Genomic DNA, 23,308 nt, shown 5'->3' with positions numbered 1-23,308 from the left:
ATGACACAATTTATAAATCCCTTTCTTTATCATTCAATCCTCATTATATAAATCATAAATCATTGCTGCTTTAAATGTATAAATCATAAATTATTAAATATATAAATTATTATTGCTTTAAATGTATAAACGATTTGTACGTATAAAGACTATGAACTATCGCGATTTGCCTTTAAGATCTTTATCTAAGCGAACAATACGTTTCATCGTGATTTACAAAATGACTGATTCATAAATGATGGAAAGAAAATTAAACAAATCGCGATTTGCTTTTATGAGCAATGTCTATGTGAACGATATGTCCTACCGCGATTTACACACTGACAGACTCATAAAAGAAGAAAAAGAAAAACAATAAAAAAATTGATACGATGTTTATACTTAGTAAACTACAAATCCTGACTTAGTAGCAAATCAATATCACTGTATAATAATTGATATAGCGATTTGCATGATACCGATTGCCCTTTCACGAATTAATTTTATGAGCTTTGTATATGTGAACAACATGTCCTACTACAATTTATACAATGACTGATTCATAAAAGGCGGAAAGAAAAATACAATAAACAAATTAACACGATGTTTAAGCATAGTAAACTATAAATCGAGTTAACTTCAACGATACATTACAACCACATTCATTACAAAATATATGAGTGCTGCACATTCTTTGCTTCTCATGCACATATCCTCAGTTGAACATTCTTTGCTTTCAGAGTGTTGCACATTCTTTGTTTTCAGAGATCCTCCAATGTTATCACTCTTGGCACAGAGTTCATATTCCAGCTAGCAAGAGCTCTAGAGAGATATATATTTGATCGGCACATAGAATCACTTTGCAGTAGGAAATGAGCGCACTCTTGAGAATATGCATCACAAACTTCAGCTCAGGCACTCACCGCTAGAAGGAACCAATTCTATGTGCATATTTGTCATGAAGTACATCGAAGGTAGGCAAATATTTTTCAACTACGAATTATGGTTTGCAAACAATGGAGGGTCCGACAGTAGGAATGGATCAAATAGATGAACATCAACATCACCCTCTGTCTATCATGCAGAATATCTGTGCTTGCTCTAGTATGGCGGCAACGATTGAAGATGATTATGGTCGTTATATTCTGCGTAAGCTTCGATATACTTCACGATAAATACGCCATAGTCGTATTTATCGTGAATATATTGATGCATACACAGAAGATAACAACCATAATCATCATCAAAGATTATACAGATCTTTCCTCACGGCGTAAAACAATTACGTTATCAGCATCAAAACCTATCTATCAAGCACAGTTGGAAGGAACACAGAAGAACAAAGAAGAAAGAAAAATACAAGGGAGAAGAAGAAGAATGAGAAGAAGAAGAAGAAGAAGAAGAAGGTGGAGGAGAAAAAAGAAGAAGAAGAAGTTGCGCTGCCGTGAAAAAGAGGATAAATAGATTAGGGTTTTAGACATGGACAACGGGTCGGGTAGGGTTTTACATAGATTAGGGTTTTACACAGATCTATATTAGGGTTTTACATAGAATAAGGTTTTACGTATGTGTTTTACATAGAATTAGGGTTTTACATAGAATAAGGTTTTACGTATGTGTATTACATAGAATAGGGTTTTACATAGATTAGGGTTTTACACAGATCGACATGACGTTTAGACTTAGTAATGTACAAATCGATTTACAACTTAATAACTATTAAAAAGTTGCAAATCGCTATCACTGTTATATAGAAGAAGTGTTCTATCACGATCTGTACAACAACAGACATTAAGTTAAAGTTGCAAATCGTTATCATTGTTTTATAGAAGAAGTGTTCTATCAAGATCTGTACAGCAACGGACCTAAATAAAAAACGATTTATCCTATCGCGATTTGCATTTACGAGCTTTGTCTATGTAAACGATATCCTATAGTGATTTGATTTTACGAGCATTTTCTACGTGAACGATATGTCGTATCATAATGTACCTAATGACTGATTCATAAAAGGCAGAAAGGAAATAGTTGTAAACAAATCAACACAATGTTTAGACTTACTAAAGAACAAATCGACAAGATGTTTAGGGTTTAGGGTTTCGGGGTTCAGAGTTATGGTCTAGGTTTTAGGGTTGAAGGTTAAGGGTTTAGTAATTTATTAAGGGTTTAGGGTTTAGCGTTAGGGTTTAGTAAGATATTAAGGATTTAGGGTTTAGGTTTAGGGTTTAGGGTTTAGGGTTAGGGTTTAGGGCTTAGGGTTTAGGGTTTAGGGTTTAGGGTTTAGGTTAAGGTATTGTAACAAATCAACACGACGTTTAGACTTAGTAAAGTACAAATCAATTTACAACTTTATAACTATCATGATTTGCTTTTACGAGCATTTTCTACGTGAATGATATGTCGTATAGCGATTTACTTGATACCGATTTATAAAAGGCGGAAAGGAAAAACAATAAACAAATCAACACGATGTTTAGACTTACTAAAGAATAAATCGACACGATGTTTAGGGTTTGGGGTTTAGGATCAAGGGTTTAGGGTTTTGTGTTTAAGGTTTAGGGTTTAGGGTTTAGGATTCAGGGTTTCGGGTTTAGGGTTTAGGGTTTTGGGTTTAGGGTTTATGTTGTAGGGATTGGGGTTTAGGGTTTACGGTTTAGGGTTTAGAGTTTATGATTTAGGTTTTCAGGTTTATGGTTTAGGGTTTATGGCTTAGGTTTTATGGTTTAGGGTTCAGGGTTTCAGGTTTAGGGGTTATGGTTTAGGGTTAATGTTTAGGGTTTAAGGCTTAGGGTTTAGTAATATATTAAGGGTTTAGTGTTTGCCGTTATGCTTTAGTAAGATATTTAGGGTTTAGGGTTTGGGGTTTAGGGTTTAGGATTTAGGGTTTAGGGTTTAGGTTTACTGTTTAGGTTTATGGTTTACGATGAGGGCATAGGGTTTATGCTTAGGGTTAGATATTTGTAGTATGTAATTGAAACCCGTGCATGAGGAATAACAATTGTAGCGACATGAGGTGACCATTTGCGTGTTCAAATCGTTGCTCATTTATGGTTAGTATAAATCACTATTGCATCAAACGTATAAATCGTTCCTACTTTAAACGTATAAATCCCTGCTTCAAACTTATAAATCGATGTAGAAATTGCACCCTTCATAAATATATATCGTTGTAACGTTTGGGCTTCAACAGTAAACCCTGTTGTACGATTTAGCAAACTTATAAATCTTGGTAACTTTATATATCATAAATCGCTACTGCGTTAAATGTATAAATCATTGCTGCTTTAAATGTATAAATCATAAATCATAAATCATAAATCATAAATCATAAATCATAAATCATAAATCATGTCAATTTGGCTTTGTTACCAAAATATATGTCATTCATTTATAAAAGAAACATCGTTTCACATTCTGCTCATTGTCAAAAATTGATATGCCTTGTGAGACCTGTATTTCGATTAACGATTTATGAGATTTATGCAATGACGTCTATGTCGGCCACAATGACTTGCCTTTATATAGAAAATATAAAAATAGTATAACGCAAATCACGGTTGTAGTAATATACTATCGATTTGAGAGATATTATTTTGTTTGTTAATATCGATTTGTAAGCTATTATACTTACGTTTATCATATCGATATGTAATATGAATAAACGATTATGCTGAATTATCGTATCGATTTGTACTATATTATGCGATATGTACATCGATTTGTGTGTTCAAATCATTGCTTATTTAGCGATTTCTATTAAAATTGTTGCACATTATTTGAAGTATGCATCATTGTAAATATATATTATGTGTTTGCTAGTGTCAATTATTACGATATTTATCGTATGAATCACATCAAAATATGCTAATACTATAAATTGTTAGTTTGATTGGCATGGTAAATAATAACTTGAAGATCATTACAAATAACTGAATGTCATTGAATGTTGAATAAACTTTACAAAGTTTGTATACTAAGTTAATAAACTCCAATTTATTACACTCACGAGTGATACCTTATCTTGCTTTCAACCACCTTATCATGCTTTGTCATGCTTGCAACCACCTTTCCTTTGGCAGGGTCAAGCCATTCTTTGTAAAGATCTTCAATTATTTCTCTTCGAAGAGTATGTACAACCATTACAAATGAACGCATTTGCTTGCAAATGATATGTGGGATCTGATCCCTGATATAGAGTTGTCAGAACTTCTACATAAGAACATGGAGCTACCAGCTGCAGAGTATACTTTTGAATATGCTCTTGTTGATTAAATATATGATAGATCCTCAACTGCATGACAAATGGTGGTCCGACAACAGACGAAGGTAAAAGGTAGTCCGACAGCAGACGACGGTAAAAGGTGCTCCAGCAACAGATGACGGCAAAGGGTGCTCCGACGGCAGCAAACGACAGCAAAGGGTGCTCCTCCGAAGGTGTAAGGGTGATCCGAAACGGAGAGGGTGACGTATTTCGAGGTTGAGACTCTTCAAGCAGAGGTATTTACTGCTTAGGGCGAAAACAAAAGGTTATCCTTCATTTTCTAGTTGAAGGACATTTTGATACATTACTCAAAACATCGTTTTCATGGTGCTAATGGTTGGAAAAGATACTTGAGTCTTTGCCAACACACTAGGCTTGCTAATTGATGCAGACACATGTGGGGAAATGAGCTCCACGTGCTTACATATGTGGTCCTCATTCAGACCCTAGAACACAAACACCTGTGTGTTCCCGGGGGAGCATATAACCTGCTTCGTATTTAATGCAATTCCCTTATACCCTCACCCTACCAATCCCCGCTTCATTTCCACCCTTGATCCCGACTCCACTCCAGAGAGAGAGAGAGAGAGAGAGAGAGAGAGATGGCAATGGAGAAGGGTGGTGGTAGCTTCAAGATTGTGTTATTTATGGAAGCCATGACGGTGTGGTTGATGGCCGGAAGGGCAACGGCACAGATGATGATGGCCCCGTCTCCTGCAGGGTCAGGCATGGACTGCACTAATGCCCTCCTCAACGCGTCGAGTTGCATCAGCTACGTGTCGCCAGGTAGCACCCTCAAGTCGCCGGAGGCAGGGTGCTGCACCGGCTTCGAGGGCCTGGTGTTCAACAGCCCCATCTGTCTCTGCATGCTGCTCGGTGGCTCCAGTCCTATCCCTATCCCCATAGATCGAACGAGGGCGCTTGGTCTCCCCAACGTCTGCAAGTTCCAAGCTCCTCCAGTGAGCTTGTGCTCATGTAAATCTGTGTGTGTGTGTGTGTGTGTGTGTGTGTGTGTGTGTGTGTGTGTGTGCGTAACATTTCGTTTTTGAATGCAGTGCTGGGAGTTCCTGTTGCAGCCCCCTCCGAGGCTCCCGCACCAGCAATGGGTGGTGGCGAAGCTCCAGCGCCTAAAGGTCCGGCAATTGGTGGAGGCGAAGCTCCAACCTCAAGCCCCGCTGCAAGTCCACAGGGTATGTTTACCTTCTCCCTTTTGGTGAAGAATATAACCTCCCGAGAAGCAACAAATTCTCGTCGTCGTCGCTACCATCTGTCATTCTTATTACTCTTCTTGTTTCCTGTCCTTTCCTCATTTTCTTTATGTTTTTGTAAGAGGTTAAAATGTCTGGCCTGTGGCCACCCACCGTTGCACTTCTTTTCTTTACGGTCCTTTCACCGTTCTCAAATATTTTTGCCACTCTAACCTTGTCACTGGTCAATAGACTTTGTGCCATGATATCAGCCTTTTTACTTCTTGAAGACAGGAAGGATGGGACGAGACCCGGTGGAGTACCGAGAATTCTACAAGGTACTCGGCCTCCAAAAAATCCGATAATCTGACATATGATGACGAAGCAGGGTGATCGTGGGGTTTTTCTCAATTCAGCGAGGGTTCCTCATGATAAAAATAAAAATGTGGACTACACCTAGTTGTTCGTTGCAGTTGATGGTATCCATTCTCTAGGGGCCACCAAACAGCAAAAAACCTTCAAAAGAGCCAGTGATTAGTAGTTATACTTATATCCATCATCTTCTTTGTTTCTTTTCCGTGTCTGTCCCTCTTCATGCATATTATGCATATTGTGGTACTGAACCACCAGAACCTATGGCGGTACACACTTGATTTATATAGACTTGAGCTCCCAAACTATAAACTAAATTTCTGGGTTATGTTTAACATGTGGTATTTACTATTTTCATTTGATAAAATTGATTCAAACTTTATGTTTTACACAAATTTAACGCATCCTTTGCGAGTGTTGATCTTTAGCTATCTCAAAAATCAAAATCTTATAGTATGTTAGACACGATAAACCTCCTACCATAGTAAATAAACTATGCCAAATGCGTTTGTACAGTTTGATTTGACATATCTATCCTATTTATGCATCAAAAGAATTTGATGTCAGTCCATAGATTGTTGGCCATAGAAATCACATCCATAGCTTCAGATTTGCAGAAAAACTACTTATAGAAATGTTTTCTAAATGTGGTTGGATCATTTGTGACCTTCTTTGCCTGAGATGGTCGTCTCTCACTCTCCATATATATATATATATATATATATATATATATATATATATATATATATGTGTGTGTGTGTGTGTGTGTGTGTGTGTGTGTATGTGTGTGCGCGTGCGCCATAGCAGGTAAGGAACCTCCAAATTGAAACTTATAACGGGAAGGTTGTTTTGATCGAATATGAAGCCATGGATGTGCTCAACATGGTCAAAACATTAGAAATTGACTTGGATGGTATTGTTTACTTTTTATGTAAGAATATGAATTTTTGAGGATTCTAGATTTGGTACATTGTATGCCATTGATATTTCAACCCCTAGAAAATCTGAGGAAAAACATGACCCAAGTGCCGGTTTTTACTAAACCAAAAATGTATGTCACATATGGAGTCATATATGTAAAACAAAATATTTACAGTTTTCACTGGAAGGTTCCTTATCCACGAGGGTAGCATATATATATATATATATATATATATATATATATATATATATGAGTAATGTGTTCCTAATTAGGCCCCATTTTCGTTAGGTCTGTTAGGCTCCTTCAAAAATAGTAGCTTTAATATATATATATATATATATATATATATATATATATATATATATATATATATATATTAGGTCTCATTTCTCGTTCTGCCCTATAGTTTTGAAGTATTTTATGATAGATCTGAACCGTTAGATGTGTTTACCATGCTCATTTTAGTGGGAATCAACTCTTGGATCATGTTTTTTTTTGACGAAAAACATGTTTTTATGAGCCACACAAAAACTGATACCTTCATAGCCATTGATTTTGGATTACCGGGAAAACCTGTATACAGGTCAGATCCGGGTGATCCAAAAGCAAGTTATCACTAAACAAAACCTGTAGATCACGTGTTAGATGTGCTAAAAAATGCCAAAAACAATAATTTTGGAGAGGGCAGAACTAGAAAGTGGGCAGAATTGGATGGGTAGAATTGAATGTAGGATGGAACTCATCCTATTTCAAATGACGGGGTTCATGTTCATAGCTAGCTTAGTAGAAAACACATTTTAGATTAGGCAGTTCTCACATTTAGATATGTATTTATAGTGAACGAAAATCTCATATTGTATCAAAACATAGAAATCAGTGTTTCTCATTGAATGTGTTTTATTCAAAGCATGTTTTTTAGTGAACAAACAACAATAATAATACATCTACAAATTAGGATTAAGCAAAAAACACATACAACTAGGTTTTTTCAAGTGTTAAGGATGATGTGTGCAATGACCTGTGCAACAGTTGCATCTCGGCATTTCTGAAGTGTTCATAGAAATGTAGAGATGGATGGCCATCGGAAATGGAGCTGCAGGTTCGTTATGCACCACCACTTCATGAAAAATGACCTCCATGATAGCCCCCAAGCGATACGGGCCGGAGATCTCTCAGTTATGCTGGTTTAACCTTTACCATTCAGCCATCTCATTCGATCGCTTCCATGTTCTAATACCGCCTGTAACTTAAAATGTAAAATATGAAAAGCCTATTTAATGTTGCCTAGAACTTCAGGTGCATTGATGTGTCTTCTTTATAGCTTCACCCAACCCAACCAACCTTCATTTCCTCCTTGATCTTGAGAGAGAGAGAGAGAGAGAGAGAGAGAGAGAGAGAGAGAGAGAGAGAGAGAGATGGCAATGGAGAAGGGTGGTGGTGGTAGCTTCAAGATTGTGTTATTTATGGAAGCCATGACGGTGTGGTTGATGGCCGGAAGGGCAACGGCATAGATGATGATGGCCCCGTCTCCGTCTCCTGCAGGGTCAGGCATGGACTGCACTAATGCCCTCCTCAACGCGTCGAGTTGCATCAGCTACGTGTCGCCAGGGAGCACCCTCAAGTCGCCGGAGGCAGGGTGCTGCACCGGCTTCGAGGGCCTGGTGGCCAACAGCCCCATCTGTCTCTGCATGCTGCTCGGTGGCTCCAGTCCTATCCCTATCCCCATAGATCGAACGAGGGCGCTTGGTCTCCCCAAAGTCTGCAAGTTCCAAGCTCCTCCAGTGAGCTTGTGCTCACGTAAGTCTCTCTCTCTCTCTTGCTGACGCTCTCCCTCTGCGTGAGCCCGTTTTGTCTGTCTGATGTTCCTTTTCTTTTCTGCTTTCTTTTATTTGTTTTGGCTTTTGCTCTTGTTCAGTTTATGGGTTCAACATTTTGTTGATTCATGATAATGTTGAATTTCTTTCGTCTCTCTCTCTAACATTTCATTTTTAAATGCAGCGTACGGATTTCATGTTGCCCCCCCCTCCGAGGCTCCCCCATCGGCAATGAGAGCTCCAATGTCCAACGCTGCTGCAAATCCGCAGGGTATGTTTCCCTTCTCCCTTTTGAAGAATATAAATCTCCAGAAAACAACAATTTCTCCTCCCCTTCATCATCTTCTTTTCTTCCAATTTTTCTTTTGCCTCTCCGCGAAAAAACTGACAATCTCGTCTATGTTCCTCTTGAACGACACGAAGGCTTCTTGCTTTTGTTGTCCGCGGCCGATCTAGTTACAGTTCTCTTCTTCGTCGTCTTCTTGTCATTCTCCTTCATGTTTCCGCAAAAGAGGAGTTGGAAGGGCTGGCCACCCATCAAATACGCTTTTCTTATGGTCCTTTCATCATTGACATTGAAAAAATATCGTTACATTGCCACTGTTTATACAATGAGTGGCAGCGACGAGAAGGCCACGGATGGTGTTGTTTTCGAAAGACAAAAATGTTTGTGTTTTGACATAATCACCTGATCTGACCTCATCACATTCTACAAATGCAATGTGCTGCTGCCGAGTAGGGTTTCACTCATCCCTCATATCATCCCCTATCTTTATACACTTAAATCTTGCGATGCAAGTTGTTTTGATCAAATCTGACCTTATAAATGGATTCAGCATGGTGGATTTAATAAGAAATGACCCTTGGATCCTATTTGTTTTATGACAAAATATTATTGCTTAGGTAACAACATTTTGTGTCAACCATCAATTTTTGAATCGCCAAAAAATCCTGCGCACAAGTGGGAATTCTGCGATTTAAATGTCAATTCTAACTAAACGAGTGATATGGATGACATCTATGGGGTCCAATATAATCAACACAACTGACATCAATGAAATCTTGAAACCCATTTGGCTGCTGAACCTGAGTGCCCTTCATCTCTCCATCGCAGCCCGTGAGGCGTAGGCCTAACAGCAGATGGTGGGTGCTCCGGCACATTGCATTTGTGCAATGTGGTTACACCTCATCCTCTTTCGTGATTGATTAGTAGCTAGGTGCATGTACATATTTGTTTTCCTCTTCTTATATTGTCTATTACTTAAAATACTGAACATGAAAAAGCAGGTTCTTTGGCTCCCAGGGGATCTGAATCCCAAACAGCAGCTCCACCAGGAAACAGCAACAGCGTCTGGGGCTTGAGGCCATCGGTTTTGATCTCCATCACCGCCATAATAGCAACAGGTGCCGCAATCGCCATATTCTGAGCAATAGCTGAGAGAGAGAGAGAGATTCATTGTCTTGATTCCTTGAACAAAGATTTTACCCCTTCATTTTGTTTGCTTTTTCCCACTTTTCGTTCTCTTGTTCTTTTTCTTTCCGGACTTGCAATATGTATTCAAAACTTGTTTCTCTCATTAATAAGTTTGCTTAGGCGTGATCATTAAACAGCACAGTAGCACACATGTTGGTATGTTATAGTAGCCAGTTGAGATGGGTTCGAAAAGGCGTGGTACGACACGCTAATAGCGTGTTCCAAGTTAGAAATGCATAAAGTTCAACTGAATGTATTTTGCTGGGAATGGGATTCAATCATCCCTAATCTCATATCCTATTGTGATACCCATCCTAGAATCGCATTCTCGCAAGTTATTTTGATCAAATCTCACTCAAGTAGATGCATTCAACATGGTCAATTTGAGAGGACATCGATCATTTGATTGTGTTTTTTGAAAGAAAAAACAAGAGTTTTAAATCATAAAATTTTGGACACCAAGGGGTTGCCCACATGACCTTGAGCCCCTATCCCAAGTTCGAATCCCCATGTGGGCATCCCCTTGCCTTCCCCAAGGTGAAGCATGGTGGCGGGAAGTCGAGGGGAGTACACTTTCGTTTTACACCAGCACCGTAGATACGACAGTATATGTTGAGTTTGGCAGATCGTTATCGTGTGGCCCGCGGCCTAGTTGGGCATTGGGAGTTGAGGGTATGGGTCCAGAAATCCTATTATCTGTATTGGAGAGTGCCTAGTGCGGGATCCGCCGAACTCAACAGGATAAGACTAGCCTGACCTTGCCCCGATTCCGGGTGTTTTTTTTTTTTTTTTTCACACTCCCTAAAAAAAAAAACATCAAATTTTGGTGTCTTTACAACTCTGGATTTCTGAATTGCCGCAAATTTCTGCACGCTGGATTCTGGCAATTCAAATGATGAGCTTCACCAAAGTGACCTTGTAGATCCCATCTACAGGGTCAGATTTGATCAGAACTGCTTGCAACAATGCGAATCCCGTTTCCACTCATTAAATGTGAGTCTATCATATACAATAATGAGTGCAGTGCTGCCTGCACATGACTGGTAGTTGTGGACATTACCTACCTTGTGTTGTGGAGCCATCCTTGTTAAAGAAGGACGTTGGCGACGGGACCAAGCACACTACTACTGTACATATACAGGGGACCCTCTAGTTCAGATAAATGGTGAGAATTAATGGGGGTGTAGCTTTCGTCTTGTAAAGGTGAACAAATTCGGGGCTGGTTTTGGTCTCTTTAATTAAGAGTGCTGCTGTACAGTTGGAACATTTAAAGTGACGTCCATTACTGACTGACTTGCATGTGAGGGAATTCATTATTCAACTTTTGAGGCCTCCTCCATGTGAGAGTTAATTAGGAAGCAGCAGGCAAATGACACAAACCCCTGCCCTAATTAATTAAAGAACGTCTCCGTTCTTCAAAACTTTTACATCTGTTATCTTATATATTCGGTTAGCAAGTGAATATGTGTTTCTGTCATTCCACAGCCAGTTGTGTTAGCAGGTATTAACAAAGATGAAAATTTTAGGGAATCCTAGTTGAATGTGCTTTTCTTTTGCCTTACATCAGATACAAGGTATATTGGAGCAACTGGGGACCATGCCCTAAAAGAGTTTAAAGTTGTTCTGCCATCTATCCTTATTGGTGCCAGCGGCATTAACAGATTTGGAAATTGGATGTCGGTGAAAAAAGTTAATTGCGATCACTACAGATGATTAGGCAAATTTCTGAAGAATAAAAGCAATTTATTGGTTAGACTGTGGAAATGGATGGCGTTTTTGGGTATGCTCATTTTTTTGCAAATTTACGAAAATGACTTTAGCAGTGACAATAAATGTTGGAAAGTAACAAGGTTAATAGAAAGAAAATATATAGCCATCCTGTTAACATCCATAATTTAAAGCAAATTAAAAGCACCCAACAAAAGATGAATGCAGTGTGCTTTCGCTAATATCGCGATCAAGTTTGCACACGCACTGACACACACACACATATATATATATATATATATATATATATATATATATATATATATATATATATAGAGAGAGAGAGAGAGAGAGAGAGAGAGAGAGAGAGAGAGAGAGAGAGAGTAATGTGGGACGAGGATTTAACATCGAGCGAGTGGGCACACGCTGCACGTCCTCTCAAAAGGCCTTTAGCGTCAGTCTTTAAAATCGCTAAAGGCCTTTTCCTGTGCTTTTCAGTGCATGCGGTTGATGGTGGGCCGGGGGCATCCACCAATACCCAGTCTCTCTCTCTCTCTCTCTCTCTCTCTATATATATATATATATATATATATATCATTTGTTACCCTTGTGGATAAGGAATCTCTTACTCAGAACTCAAGGAGAAGGTGGTTTTGACCAAATCTGACCTCATATGAGTAGGAATCGGCCTTTGGATCATAGCCTTTACACGTTAATTTTTTTTTGATGTTTGAAAACTCGGTGCATTGTAGGCTGTTGATGTGTTCAATCCTTGTAAAATTTGAAATATGAATAAAAAAACATGATCCAAAGTTCACTCTCTACTAAACCTAAGATGTAAACCTAGATCTATCTAAAGCAAGTGTGCACCACCATAAGTTATGGCCCAAAATAGAAGCTTTAAACGTGATGCTACTTGAATTGTAGGCAATGATACACCAGGATGTGGAAGTGCAGTTGGAAAGACTCCCTTGAGGCGCAAACTTTAAATGTTGCTTATCCGTGATCTAGTATAGGAAAATGACTATATTGTACATTTAATTTGACTTGATTTTCTAAAAACCCTTCAAATTTTGATATTCTCCGGATATTAAATTGCAAATATCCGACATCGTTAGGACCCTTTTCCCCTTCACATCTGCATATTGAGGCCTTATTGCGATAAAATTGTAACGCCCATTAGCTAGATCAAACTCCAACTTAAATCTAGAATCACAGGTTTGTTTATGTGGAACTCACGGACACACATAAATTTATTTGCAATTTTTTGGTAAAATTGAAACCACCAAAATGACAAATATCCTATGCATTCGAATATACATCAATATTTGCATAAATATATTTGTGAAACTTCACTTACCACTAAATTCATAAATATCCTACTTTTTTGCAGATACTTCTACAAATCACATAAATTTATCTGCGAAACTTACTACTAAATTCACAAATATACTAATTTTCATATATACATTTAGAAATCACACAAATTTATCTACGAAACTCCACTTAGAACTTATCACTAAATTCAAAAATATTTATTCGCATATACTGCGCTATCTCGCATAAAGTAATTTGTGAATCACCTTATATTGTAAATATTGTACTTAAATATTTATGTAATTATGACAAATATGTGATATTTCTTTCTTTTTTTGCGAAATATTTTTTTGAATCATATATAGACCCAATGTGGTCCCCAACCTGATTATTTTTGCATAATCTAGGGTTTTTTTGTCTTTTGTTTCCAACCTAATTCCCTTGCAACAACTATTTTTGTCAACTATTTTCGGCAACTATTCATAGGAGGCACACCATCAATGCTGAACCATCGACAATTGATTTTCCCAATAAGCACAATGTTCACTTTGGTTTAACGACTGAATCAAAAGTAATTTGTTTGTTTTTTGCAATAATTGTTTAGTATTTTCTGTCTTGTTATTGTAAAAAAAATTGAATTTGTTTATTAATACAATATGACCAATAAGAAAAAGACAATGAAGGGATCCATACCCACATTATTTTCTATTGTTATAACACAACAACAAAAGCTAATGAAGAACTATAAACTGGGTCATTCTAATAATTTAGAAGCACGACTTTGTATGCTGAAGTGGGTAGAGTGGGAGCCACATCTTAAGCCAAAAATATGGGTGTGCGACATTTTCAATAAAAAATGCACCCACTATAATCATATAAAGTTGTGCTCAAATAGTGAGCATGAAGGAAAATTTGAATTATCATACAATGAACAACTATAAATGTTAAAGTGACCCGTATATAAGGCAAAATGAGTAGAAAAAATTGAGCAGTTTGTAGGCACAATCTTGTCTCTCACCCAAAAGCATCTAAGGAGGAGGATGGTGACCAATTGGCTGACATTGAGGTTGTTGCGAACCTCAATGCCTGAAAAAATGAAGCTAGAGATGCAGCCACTTGTAGTGTCAGAGGTGAGAGGGCGGAGAAGGTACCTGACCTAAGACCTTAGGTTAGCGTGAACGCTTCTTAGGAAGTATAGGTAAGTGATGATCATATGGCTGGATCGAATGCGAACACCATTCAAGAGTCTGATGCTACTCTCTATGTAGAGAAGAAAGTGCAAGATCTGACAAAGAGGTCGCAGGGAGAAAGAAGGTCTGGTGCTCGTGGATAGGTATTGCTACTATCCATGAATGTAATTGAATTTGAAATTGCTATTACACATATATACATTCAATAATTGATTAGTTTAATGTCGTTACTATTCATTAAAATTGATTTTGATTAGTTTGTCATGTATTTATAAAACATGTAAAAATTCATTAAAATTGAATGATTTCATTGATTAAATTGTGATATATATATATATATATATATGTGTGTGTGTGTGTGTGTGTGTGTGTGTATGTGTGTTGCTACCATCTATGAATACAATTGCAATTGCAATTGCAATTGAAATTGTTACTATACATATACACGTTCAATTGTTGATTAGTTTAATGTTGCTACTATTCATTGCAACTGACTTTGATTAGTTTGTCATGTATTTGTGAAATATGTAAAAAATTGTAGAAATTGACTGATTTCATTGATTAAAGTGATATATATATATATATATTTATATATTGATACTATACATATATACATTCAATCATTGATTAATTTAATGTTGCTACTATTCATTGAAATTGATTTTAATGAGTTTGTCATAAATTTGTGAAACATGTAGAAATTTATTGAAATTAATTGATTTTATTAATTAAATTATGATATATATAGAAAAATAAAAACCTACCTAATGAAAAATTGTTGGTGTTTTTTTCAAAAGTGTGATTACACAGATGTGTTCAACATGATTGATTTACTAGAAATTGATACTTTGATCATGATTTTTGGATAAAAAAATGGTATTTGGAGCCTAAAAAATTTATGCAAATTGCGTGCCATTGATTTTTAAAACTTATAAAAACCTACCTGTGCATCAGAATCAAATGCTCTAAGAACTTATTCTTATAAAAACAAGCATATAGATCATATCTATATGGTCAAAATAAAAAAAACACCAAAAAAGTAAATAAAACATGTAGTAGGTAGGTTTAGAATGTTTTTGTGTGGGTAGGTTTTCATTCCTCCATATATATATATATATATATATATATATATATATATATATATATATATATATATATTGCTACCATCCATGAATGCAATTGAAATTGTTACTATAGATGTATACATTCAATCCTTTTAGTCTATGTCTTCCCACTGCTTGATCATGATGGGACTTCCATATGTAAAACACGTTGCCTGTTTCCACTTTGTTAGTCAATTTAGATTTGGGCATAGTCATCACTAGAAGCAAATATGGATGTCCATTTCTATTGCTCCTGCAAGATTCCATCATGAACTTGATCACATTCAGTAGGATGCCAAATGCACTGCCTACCGTAAACACATAAATTATCTGAAGCAGGTTATATGTTCCCCTTCGGAACACGCAGGTGCGTGTTCTTGGGTATGAATGAGCACCATGTATATAATCACGTAAGGCTCATTTACTTATGTGTGTCGGCATCACCTAGCATCAGAGTCTGGTGCATTTGCAAAGACTTAAGTACCCTTTCCCACCATTAGCGTCATAAAATGATGTTTCGAGGAAATAACAAAAATGTCCTCTCACCAGAAAGGGTTAAAATCATCATTGTTTTTGCCTTAAAGAGTAAACTTCTTTGCTTTAACAAGAGCTCCTCGCATTATGTCACCCTAAACATTCCGGATCACCCTTTGACGATGCATCATGTGGTGTAATAGGAGCACCGATTGATGATTCACCCTTTGTCGTTGTCTGCTGCCGTCGGAGCACCCTTTGTCGCTGTCTATTATTGTAGGAGCATCCTTTGCCGTCGACTGCTGTCGCCAGTGCACCTTTTGTCATCATCGTCTATTATCGTCGGAGCACCCTTTGTCATTGTCTGTTCAGGAGAAATAGTTGAACTACCAGAAAAATTAATATTCTGTCTATTGTTCATCATGATACCAGGGCGCAAGCGTCGAACCGAGTAGACAAATAATAACGATTTACAACAAAGATAATGGTAGCAACTTCAAACTGAGTAGAATCGCGATTTACAATAGAAATAAGATAAGAGAGTAACGATTTACAGTAGAAATAAGATCAGAGAGTAATGATTTATAGTAGAAATAAAATCAAAGAGTAGGGATTTATAGTAGAAATCAGATAAGAGAGTAGTCTTTTACAGTAGAAATCAAATCAGAGAGTAGCGATTTACAATAGAAATCAGATCAGAGAGTAGCCATTTACAGTAGAAATCGAATCAAAGAGTAGCGATTTATAATAGAAATCAGATTAGAGAATAACGATTTACAATAAAAATCAGATTAGATAGTAACGATTTATAGTAAAAATCAGATTAGAGAGTAGGGATATACAGTAGAAATCAAATTAGAGAGTAGCGATTTACAATACAAATCAGATCGTCATTCGATTTGCAACATCGTTCAGCAAACGTTAATCCGACAGTCATGCTTTTCTTCAAGGCTTTATATTTTGCTTTGTTAATTGCCGAAGGAGTTATTGGTAATGTCTTGGTTGCGGCAATTCACCTAGAGCAAACCCGATCTATGTAGAGATTCTCTGAAGATGAGATTTTTAGGGCCATACAGGATCTGTTGGGTTGGAAAGCTCCCGATGTTGATGGGTTTCACGTGGACTTTTTCAGAATATTTTGGGACTGTGTAAAGTCAGCCGTGGTTAGCATGTTTGGCGAGTTTTATCGTAACTCCAGACTACCTTCTTCATTTCACTTAGCTATTATTTCTCTAATTCCTAAAGATGATGAAGTCACTGATATTTCTCGGTTTCGCCAGATCTCGGTTATGAGTACTCTTTATCGGATGTTTGTCAAGGTCTTGGCAAATAGGCTGAAATATGTGGCTCACCAGCTTTTTTCGGACTCTCAGTTCGTCTTCATCCCCAACAAGAGGGTCCATCATTCGTTCGTCATGGCATCCGAAGTGATTCATTCTTTTCATCTTAGCGGTTAGCTTTATTTTGTTCTCAAATTAGACTTTCATAAAACTTTTGATTTCGTTCATTGGCCTTTCCTATTTCAAATATTGTCAAATTTCAGTATTGATCGTCGTTTTTGTGGTTGGGTGAGGGAATTGGTCTCGAATGCTCATGCCATGCTAAATATCAATGGCGTTGGTAGAGACCGATTCAAGTTGGGTTGAGGTCTACGACAAGGTTGCCCTCTCTCGCCTTTGTTGTTCAACGCAGTTGCTCAGGGTCTTGTGGTCTTGCTTAAGAGGGCCACGACAACGCGTTTTATTGACCCATTACATGTTCTGGATTTCTCAGATCATATTCTTATTTACGTTGATGATATGATCATTTTTGGTCATGCAAATGTTCAACAGATGCTTAGGTTCAAGCTTATACTTTTGTTTTTCACTCTCTTTTCGGGCTCTCTCTAAATGAGAATAAATGCTCGCTTACTATGTTCAATGTTCACTCCACTATGCTTATAGCGGGGCAGAGGATTTTCAACTGCATTATTTCTGAGTTGCCAATGATGTACCTAGGCTAGCTGTTGTAAGTGAAGCACCTTTCTTCTACCACGTGGGCTCTGGCGATTCAAAAAGTAAGGCACAAATTACTTTCATGACAGGGGTTTTATCTTTCCATCGCTGGCCATTTGACTTTAGTTAGACATGTTCTTTCTACTATTTCAGAATTTTTCATGTCTATGTTTATGATGCCTGTGGGGGTGGAGAAGCAACTGACATGTTTGCTGGCGGGCTTCTTATGGTCTGGATGCCAACTCAAGGGTAAGCGTCACTTGATTGGTTGGCATTAAGTGGTTTTACCTCGGTGTATGACTGACTTAGGTGTTTTGATGCCCAAACTGCGGAGCATTGTTCTTGTCGCCAAGCAAAGTTGGCATCAACCGAATAACCCTTGTGCTCGTTTGCTTCTTGCGAAATATGGGGATCCTGCGCTTATTCCGACTTATGAGGGAAACCCAGGATTAGTGTTATCCCATTTGCGTATCTTGTGGTTGAGGGCTTTAGCCTTCTTCAGAGATCATTTTGATGACTAAAAAATTTTTGGTTAGTGGCTGCACTGGGCGATTGCGCCAAGCGGGGAGTTTGTCACCTACAAAGTGTATAGATCATTGCTCCTCTCGGGGGCTGATTAGTTGCCCGAGATTGTGCTTTGGGCGAAGGACCCTTTCTATCCGTCTCGGGTCCTGGCTTGGCTAATTTTGCACGGTAGAGTTCAGACCCACAGTAATTTAAAGAAGTGGGGCATTCAACTTCCGAGTTGATATGTGCTTTGTCAAGCTGATGAAGAAAGTATGTTTCACATATTCTGGTCTGGACCTATTTTTGTGGATCTCTTTAATAGGACCTGGAGGCATCCAGAAGTGTTGGTTAAGTTAGAATCCTTTGCGCTCGATATGATCTTGGGACCGATTTGTATTAGACGCAGCAAGATGTGGAGGTTGATCTGGCAGATTTGGTTGCTTACCTCTTGGTGGTTTGTTTGGATGGCATGCAACAATGCTATTTTCTGTCAAATTTTGATTCTCATTCAGAATCTGGCGCATAATATCTTGGTGGATGTATATGCAATTCTTCGTATGCATCTTAGTGCTCTTCTGTCCCCTCGGGCTGACACTCTCCTTTTTTTGGCGCCCTTCGGGCCAGCGGCTCCTGCATGAGCCCACTATTTTGCAAAAAGCTATCGTTCCAATACTCGAGCCCATGATCTCCCTTCAAAATGTCATAGTGTCAATTGTTTTTTTGCTTAATCTGAACAGGTAGATGTATTTAACAAAGTTTATGAGGTAAAAACATGCATTATTTTAGTTATTTTTCATACTCAGATATTTTCTTAAAATAAATTGAAAAAACAATGGCTTATATTGCTTTAGAATTTAATAATAAAATGTCCAAGTCTTTCCATTAAACCGATTCAATTCAAAAGCTGTGTTTTAGAAAACGTGATTGATGAATACATCTGCAAGTTGAGATTAAGCAAATAACACCTTCAATTGTGATTCTGTTTTAGCGGACCTAGCTGTTCCCGAGAAAAATGGGATCATAAAAAATGCACTTCACATTTGGGAGTCGGTGTTGGAAGGGAGGCAAGAGGAATGATTGGTAAGTGGTAATGGGAGTGGATTTCACATTATTAAAACAATGTTGAAATCTGAAAATTAAAAGGAAATTGGTTTTACCAAATCCCCTTTCATCTCCCCTCCCATTCCAAATACGAGATTCCAAATGTGGGAGACCAGTGGAGATTCTGTAAATCCCCTTCTCCCCTCTCAACGTTAGCTCCCAAACAGAGAGGGAGAGAGAGAGAGAGAGAGAGAGAGAGAGAGCATAATTTAGATAAACAGAGGATTGTCTGCTCAAACTTGTTTAGTTTTAAATAATGCGTCCTTATTCATAGAATGTATGAAAAAAAAAATGAAGAGTCATACATTCTCTCTCTCTCTCTCAACCATCAAATTTAGAGTAGAAGTGTGATTTCAACGTCAGTACAAGAGAACCAAGCACCATGTGCATCGAGGGAATTTTATTACAATATTTTCCTAGTGAAATGATCCCTTTTTATTTTAAGTTGATCATTCCTCTAAGAAAAGCATTTCGTTGGAGGGGTCTTCTTGCCGCAAGGTTGAAGCTCTATGTACTCTCCGGTGGATAAGGGGGGACCGATCCGGCCTACTAAAAGCCTACCAATGAACGATCGCTGATGAGGCATGTAATTTGTCAAATCACTTTAATAATGTGATCCGACATCCTGGCTGTCCATTGCTTCAATCCCACCGTCCTTTTGCGCACCAAAAAGCTAGTGATGCAGCTACATTAATGGTTACCATTGATCACCGTAATGGATGGTCAGAATGTCAAATCACTTTCCCAAAGTGATTTGGCAGATCACCTGATCTGCTCTAGGGGCCAAAATAACTCAAATATAAAATTATCAGAAAAAGAAAAAATCGGTTGCTAGCTTTGACCAGGATGCAGCCGTTATGGAGGAACTCGGAAATCCTTTTGTTCCGAAAAATATAAGCCAAGAAATAAGTAAATAAAAAAAAAGATTCATGTTTAAATTGCGGATGGTACGTAAATGAGACCTACCAGGTCAGAGGCAGCTCTAAGGATATTACACTCGGAGCTGCCTTGATACTGTTCATCTGTCGTTCATCTCATGGATGAACGGCAACCGAAATACCACAAAATTTCCTTGTTTTCAACCTTTCCTTTTTTTTTCGCTTAGATGCCGTTAATCTTTAAGATGAATGGCTTTGAAAATTTTTGTGGGGAGGTGTTGGGGTTCTAAGGGAGACCTGATCCTGTGTCCACATATATATATATATATATATATATATATATATATATATATATATATATATATATATATATATATGCCAACTACCAGGATGGACGTGCAAGAGTACTCACATGCTCAAATAACGGCAATGATTATATATATATATATATATATATATATGCCAACTACCAGGATGGACGTGCAAGAGTACTCACATGCTCAAATAACGGCAATGATTATATATATATATATATATATATATATATGCCAACTACCAGGATGGACGTGCAAGAGTACTCACATGCTCAAATAACGGCAATGATTGCACGTCAAGGTGCCATCCCATCCACACACACGTGCCAACGTACTTCACGTTAAAAAACGCAAAAGGGTTCCCCCTCACGAGAGACAATGGCCTCGAGATTCCGCGATGTGATGAGACTTGTCAGTGCCACGTGCCGGCACGGTAACGATGGATTATTAAATAGATGAAGATTTTGAAGAGACACGAAAACGCTAACATTTTTTTAGAAAACAGGTTTAGTTTAATCAACCCTATGATTAATTTAATTGAGATGTTTTAATTATGGATTAGATGAGTATTGTTGTTAGGGTGTAAGGAGTCAGGAGAGAAACAATGTGACGAGGCGTACTGTTGTCCCGATCACACTATCACTATGGATCGTTTTTTAATTGGGTTTAATTAATTTGTCCATTTTAACTAATTACTTTAATCGACCTTGAAGATCCTATCATGCGTGGGCGCCTCACTCGCTCTGTGTATCCATTAATCTAAATCCAAAGCAAGTGGTAGATTCATTAGAATTCAAACCTTTTGTATTGTAGTTCATCGAACTCTTTTCTAAAATTAAGCCAACTCAACTGCATGTAAGTAGGGTTCCTAAACCAGAGAGTTTGGGCTTGACTCATTAAGGGTGAACCTCTACTCGGACTTGACTCATGAGTGTGTCATGAGCCCAAGCTTGTTACGAGTCGATCACAAGCTGGGTCATTTTTTGATTTTTTTTTTTAAGCTCATTCTTAGAAAAATTTTGAAGTATTTTTCAAAGCTTATAGTTGTAAGATACATATGTAAAACATATATAATATGAAAACGAGCTTATACGAGCAGAGATGAGACGAACTTGCCATGTTCGTGCAGGGTTCATTTAGCTAAATGAGCTGGCTCGTAGCTGAGCTCGCCGAGCTCAATTTCTGAGCAGAGCCTGAGCCAAGCTGAGCCCAACGATGAGTCGCCACGTCTGGTTTGCCGACCCTACATTTAAGTGCACCAATTAATCTAATCCTATCGCCAATGTGGTTTAGTGTACTAAAGGATCAGTTTATTATATTGTAATGACTACATGGTGGTATTCATGAAGCATTAAAGACACTTAAAAGCTTGCTTATGTTGGTGCAATGTGACCTTCACTAACCAAATCAGGGGCTCTTAAGTAATTTAGGAGGAACACGATCAGTGCCCAGTGCCGACATCCGCGGTAAGATGACGCCCAACTCCCAACTCCCAACGTTATTAAAAACCACTTTTAAGTCCTTCACTAAAGATAGATCACAAAGATGAACTGTAACGGTCGGAACCCGAAAGTAAGGTCCGGGACGTCAAGCTCGTTACGTTAACGCGATATTCTATCCATTTGTCTCCCTCATGCTTACATTATTAATGGTGTGTTAATTAATTAATCAAGCCAACAGAAGAGAGGAATTAATTATCTGAGGGATTAAGGAGAAGGATTGCCCTTAGGGATGAGAGTCTACCGGGGCAGAGGCAGAGGACAAGGTCTCCACCCCTGCCTTGCATCCTCCTCTTCATCTCGGCACCGGTTTTGATTTTAACCTTCATCCCCACTTCATGTCTTCTATCTCCTGTCCAAACGGGGCGAGGTGGGGGCAAGGTCTCTACCCATGCCCCATCTTAAAATTCTGCCCTGCATCCTCCTCTTCATCTCGGCACCGGTTTTGATTTTAACCTTCATCCCCACTTCATGTCTTCTATATCTCCTGTCCAAACGGGGCGAGGTGGGGGCAAGGTCTCTCTACCCATGCGCCATCTTAAAATTCTGCCCTGCATCCTCGTCTTCATCCCCGCACAGGTTTTGATTTTAACCTCCATTCTTTCCTCCAACACCATCACCTGTCCAAATGAGGCGAAGCGGGGTGGGGCTCCGTTCTACCCGTTCCACTGCCACCCATAAAGGTATTTTAATTATTTTACTAATAGGGATTGGGGACGGGGCGGGACAGGAGAAAGCGTAAGTCCATCCCCACGTGGGTTTTGATTTTAATCTTCATCTCCACCTTCATTTCCATTTCATGTCCTCCATCCCGGGTCCGAATGGGATAAGGCGGGGCAGGGCCCTGTTTTCCCTCGATCCACTAGCATCTCTAATTGTGTGCCCGTTACACCACCGTCAGCGGCAAGCCCCCACTGGTGCAAACTTGCAAGCGGCGACCCCATTTTTCCCTGATGATTTTATTTTGTTCCGAGTAGGGTTGTAAATGAGTTGAGTATGGCCCGATCTTGACCTGTACTAGATTGGATACGGTTAGGGTTTTGTTACAAATAAGGGGATCTGCCTAACTAGCTGGGTTGGATCCGTATGGTTTGGTTAGTATATGGATTAAGGTATGGGTTTTAAAGTTTCATACCAAACCTGAAATTGTCGAATTGTGATTATCTTCTTTTTATACGTTTTAGAGTCACTGTAAATGTGATATATAACGTTTGT

The 23,308-nt window shown here is 38.3% G+C and overlaps 1 protein-coding gene across 1 annotated transcript; it reads left to right on the top strand.

Annotated features, from left to right (window-relative positions):
- The first annotated feature begins 4,782 nt into the window (after positions 1 to 4,782).
- On the top strand, positions 4,783 to 10,143 carry LOC149819591 (uncharacterized). Its single transcript, XM_089982028.1, has 5 exons — positions 4,783 to 5,215; positions 5,296 to 5,430; positions 8,264 to 8,518; positions 8,720 to 8,806; positions 9,823 to 10,143. Exons 1-5 carry the CDS (start codon positions 4,843 to 4,845, stop codon positions 9,960 to 9,962), a joined length of 990 nt encoding a protein of 329 aa, XP_089838154.1. The 5' UTR covers positions 4,783 to 4,842; the 3' UTR covers positions 9,963 to 10,143.
- The last annotated feature ends 13,165 nt before the right edge of the window (positions 10,144 to 23,308 follow it).

This window comes from Nuphar pumila, chromosome 12, assembly GCF_984573655.1.
Source record: "Nuphar pumila chromosome 12, dmNupPumi1.hap1.1, whole genome shotgun sequence".
In the NCBI taxonomy this organism is placed as follows: Eukaryota; Viridiplantae; Streptophyta; class Magnoliopsida; order Nymphaeales; family Nymphaeaceae; genus Nuphar; species Nuphar pumila.
Note: the sequence above shows the minus strand (reverse complement) of the source record. Positions and strands in the feature narration are given on the sequence as shown.

Bases quoted from the DNA above. Each gene is read 5' to 3' on its own strand.
- LOC149819591 (XM_089982028.1), top strand. From the start codon at position 4,843: ATGGCAATGGAGAAGGGTGGTGGTAGCTTCAAGATTGTGTTATTTATG. The intron at 5,216-5,295 runs GTAAATCTGTGT...TTTTGAATGCAG, and splicing joins TCCAGTGAGCTTGTGCTCAT to TGCTGGGAGTTCCTGTTGCA. The intron at 5,431-8,263 runs GTATGTTTACCT...CGTCTCCTGCAG, and splicing joins CCCCGCTGCAAGTCCACAGG to GGTCAGGCATGGACTGCACT.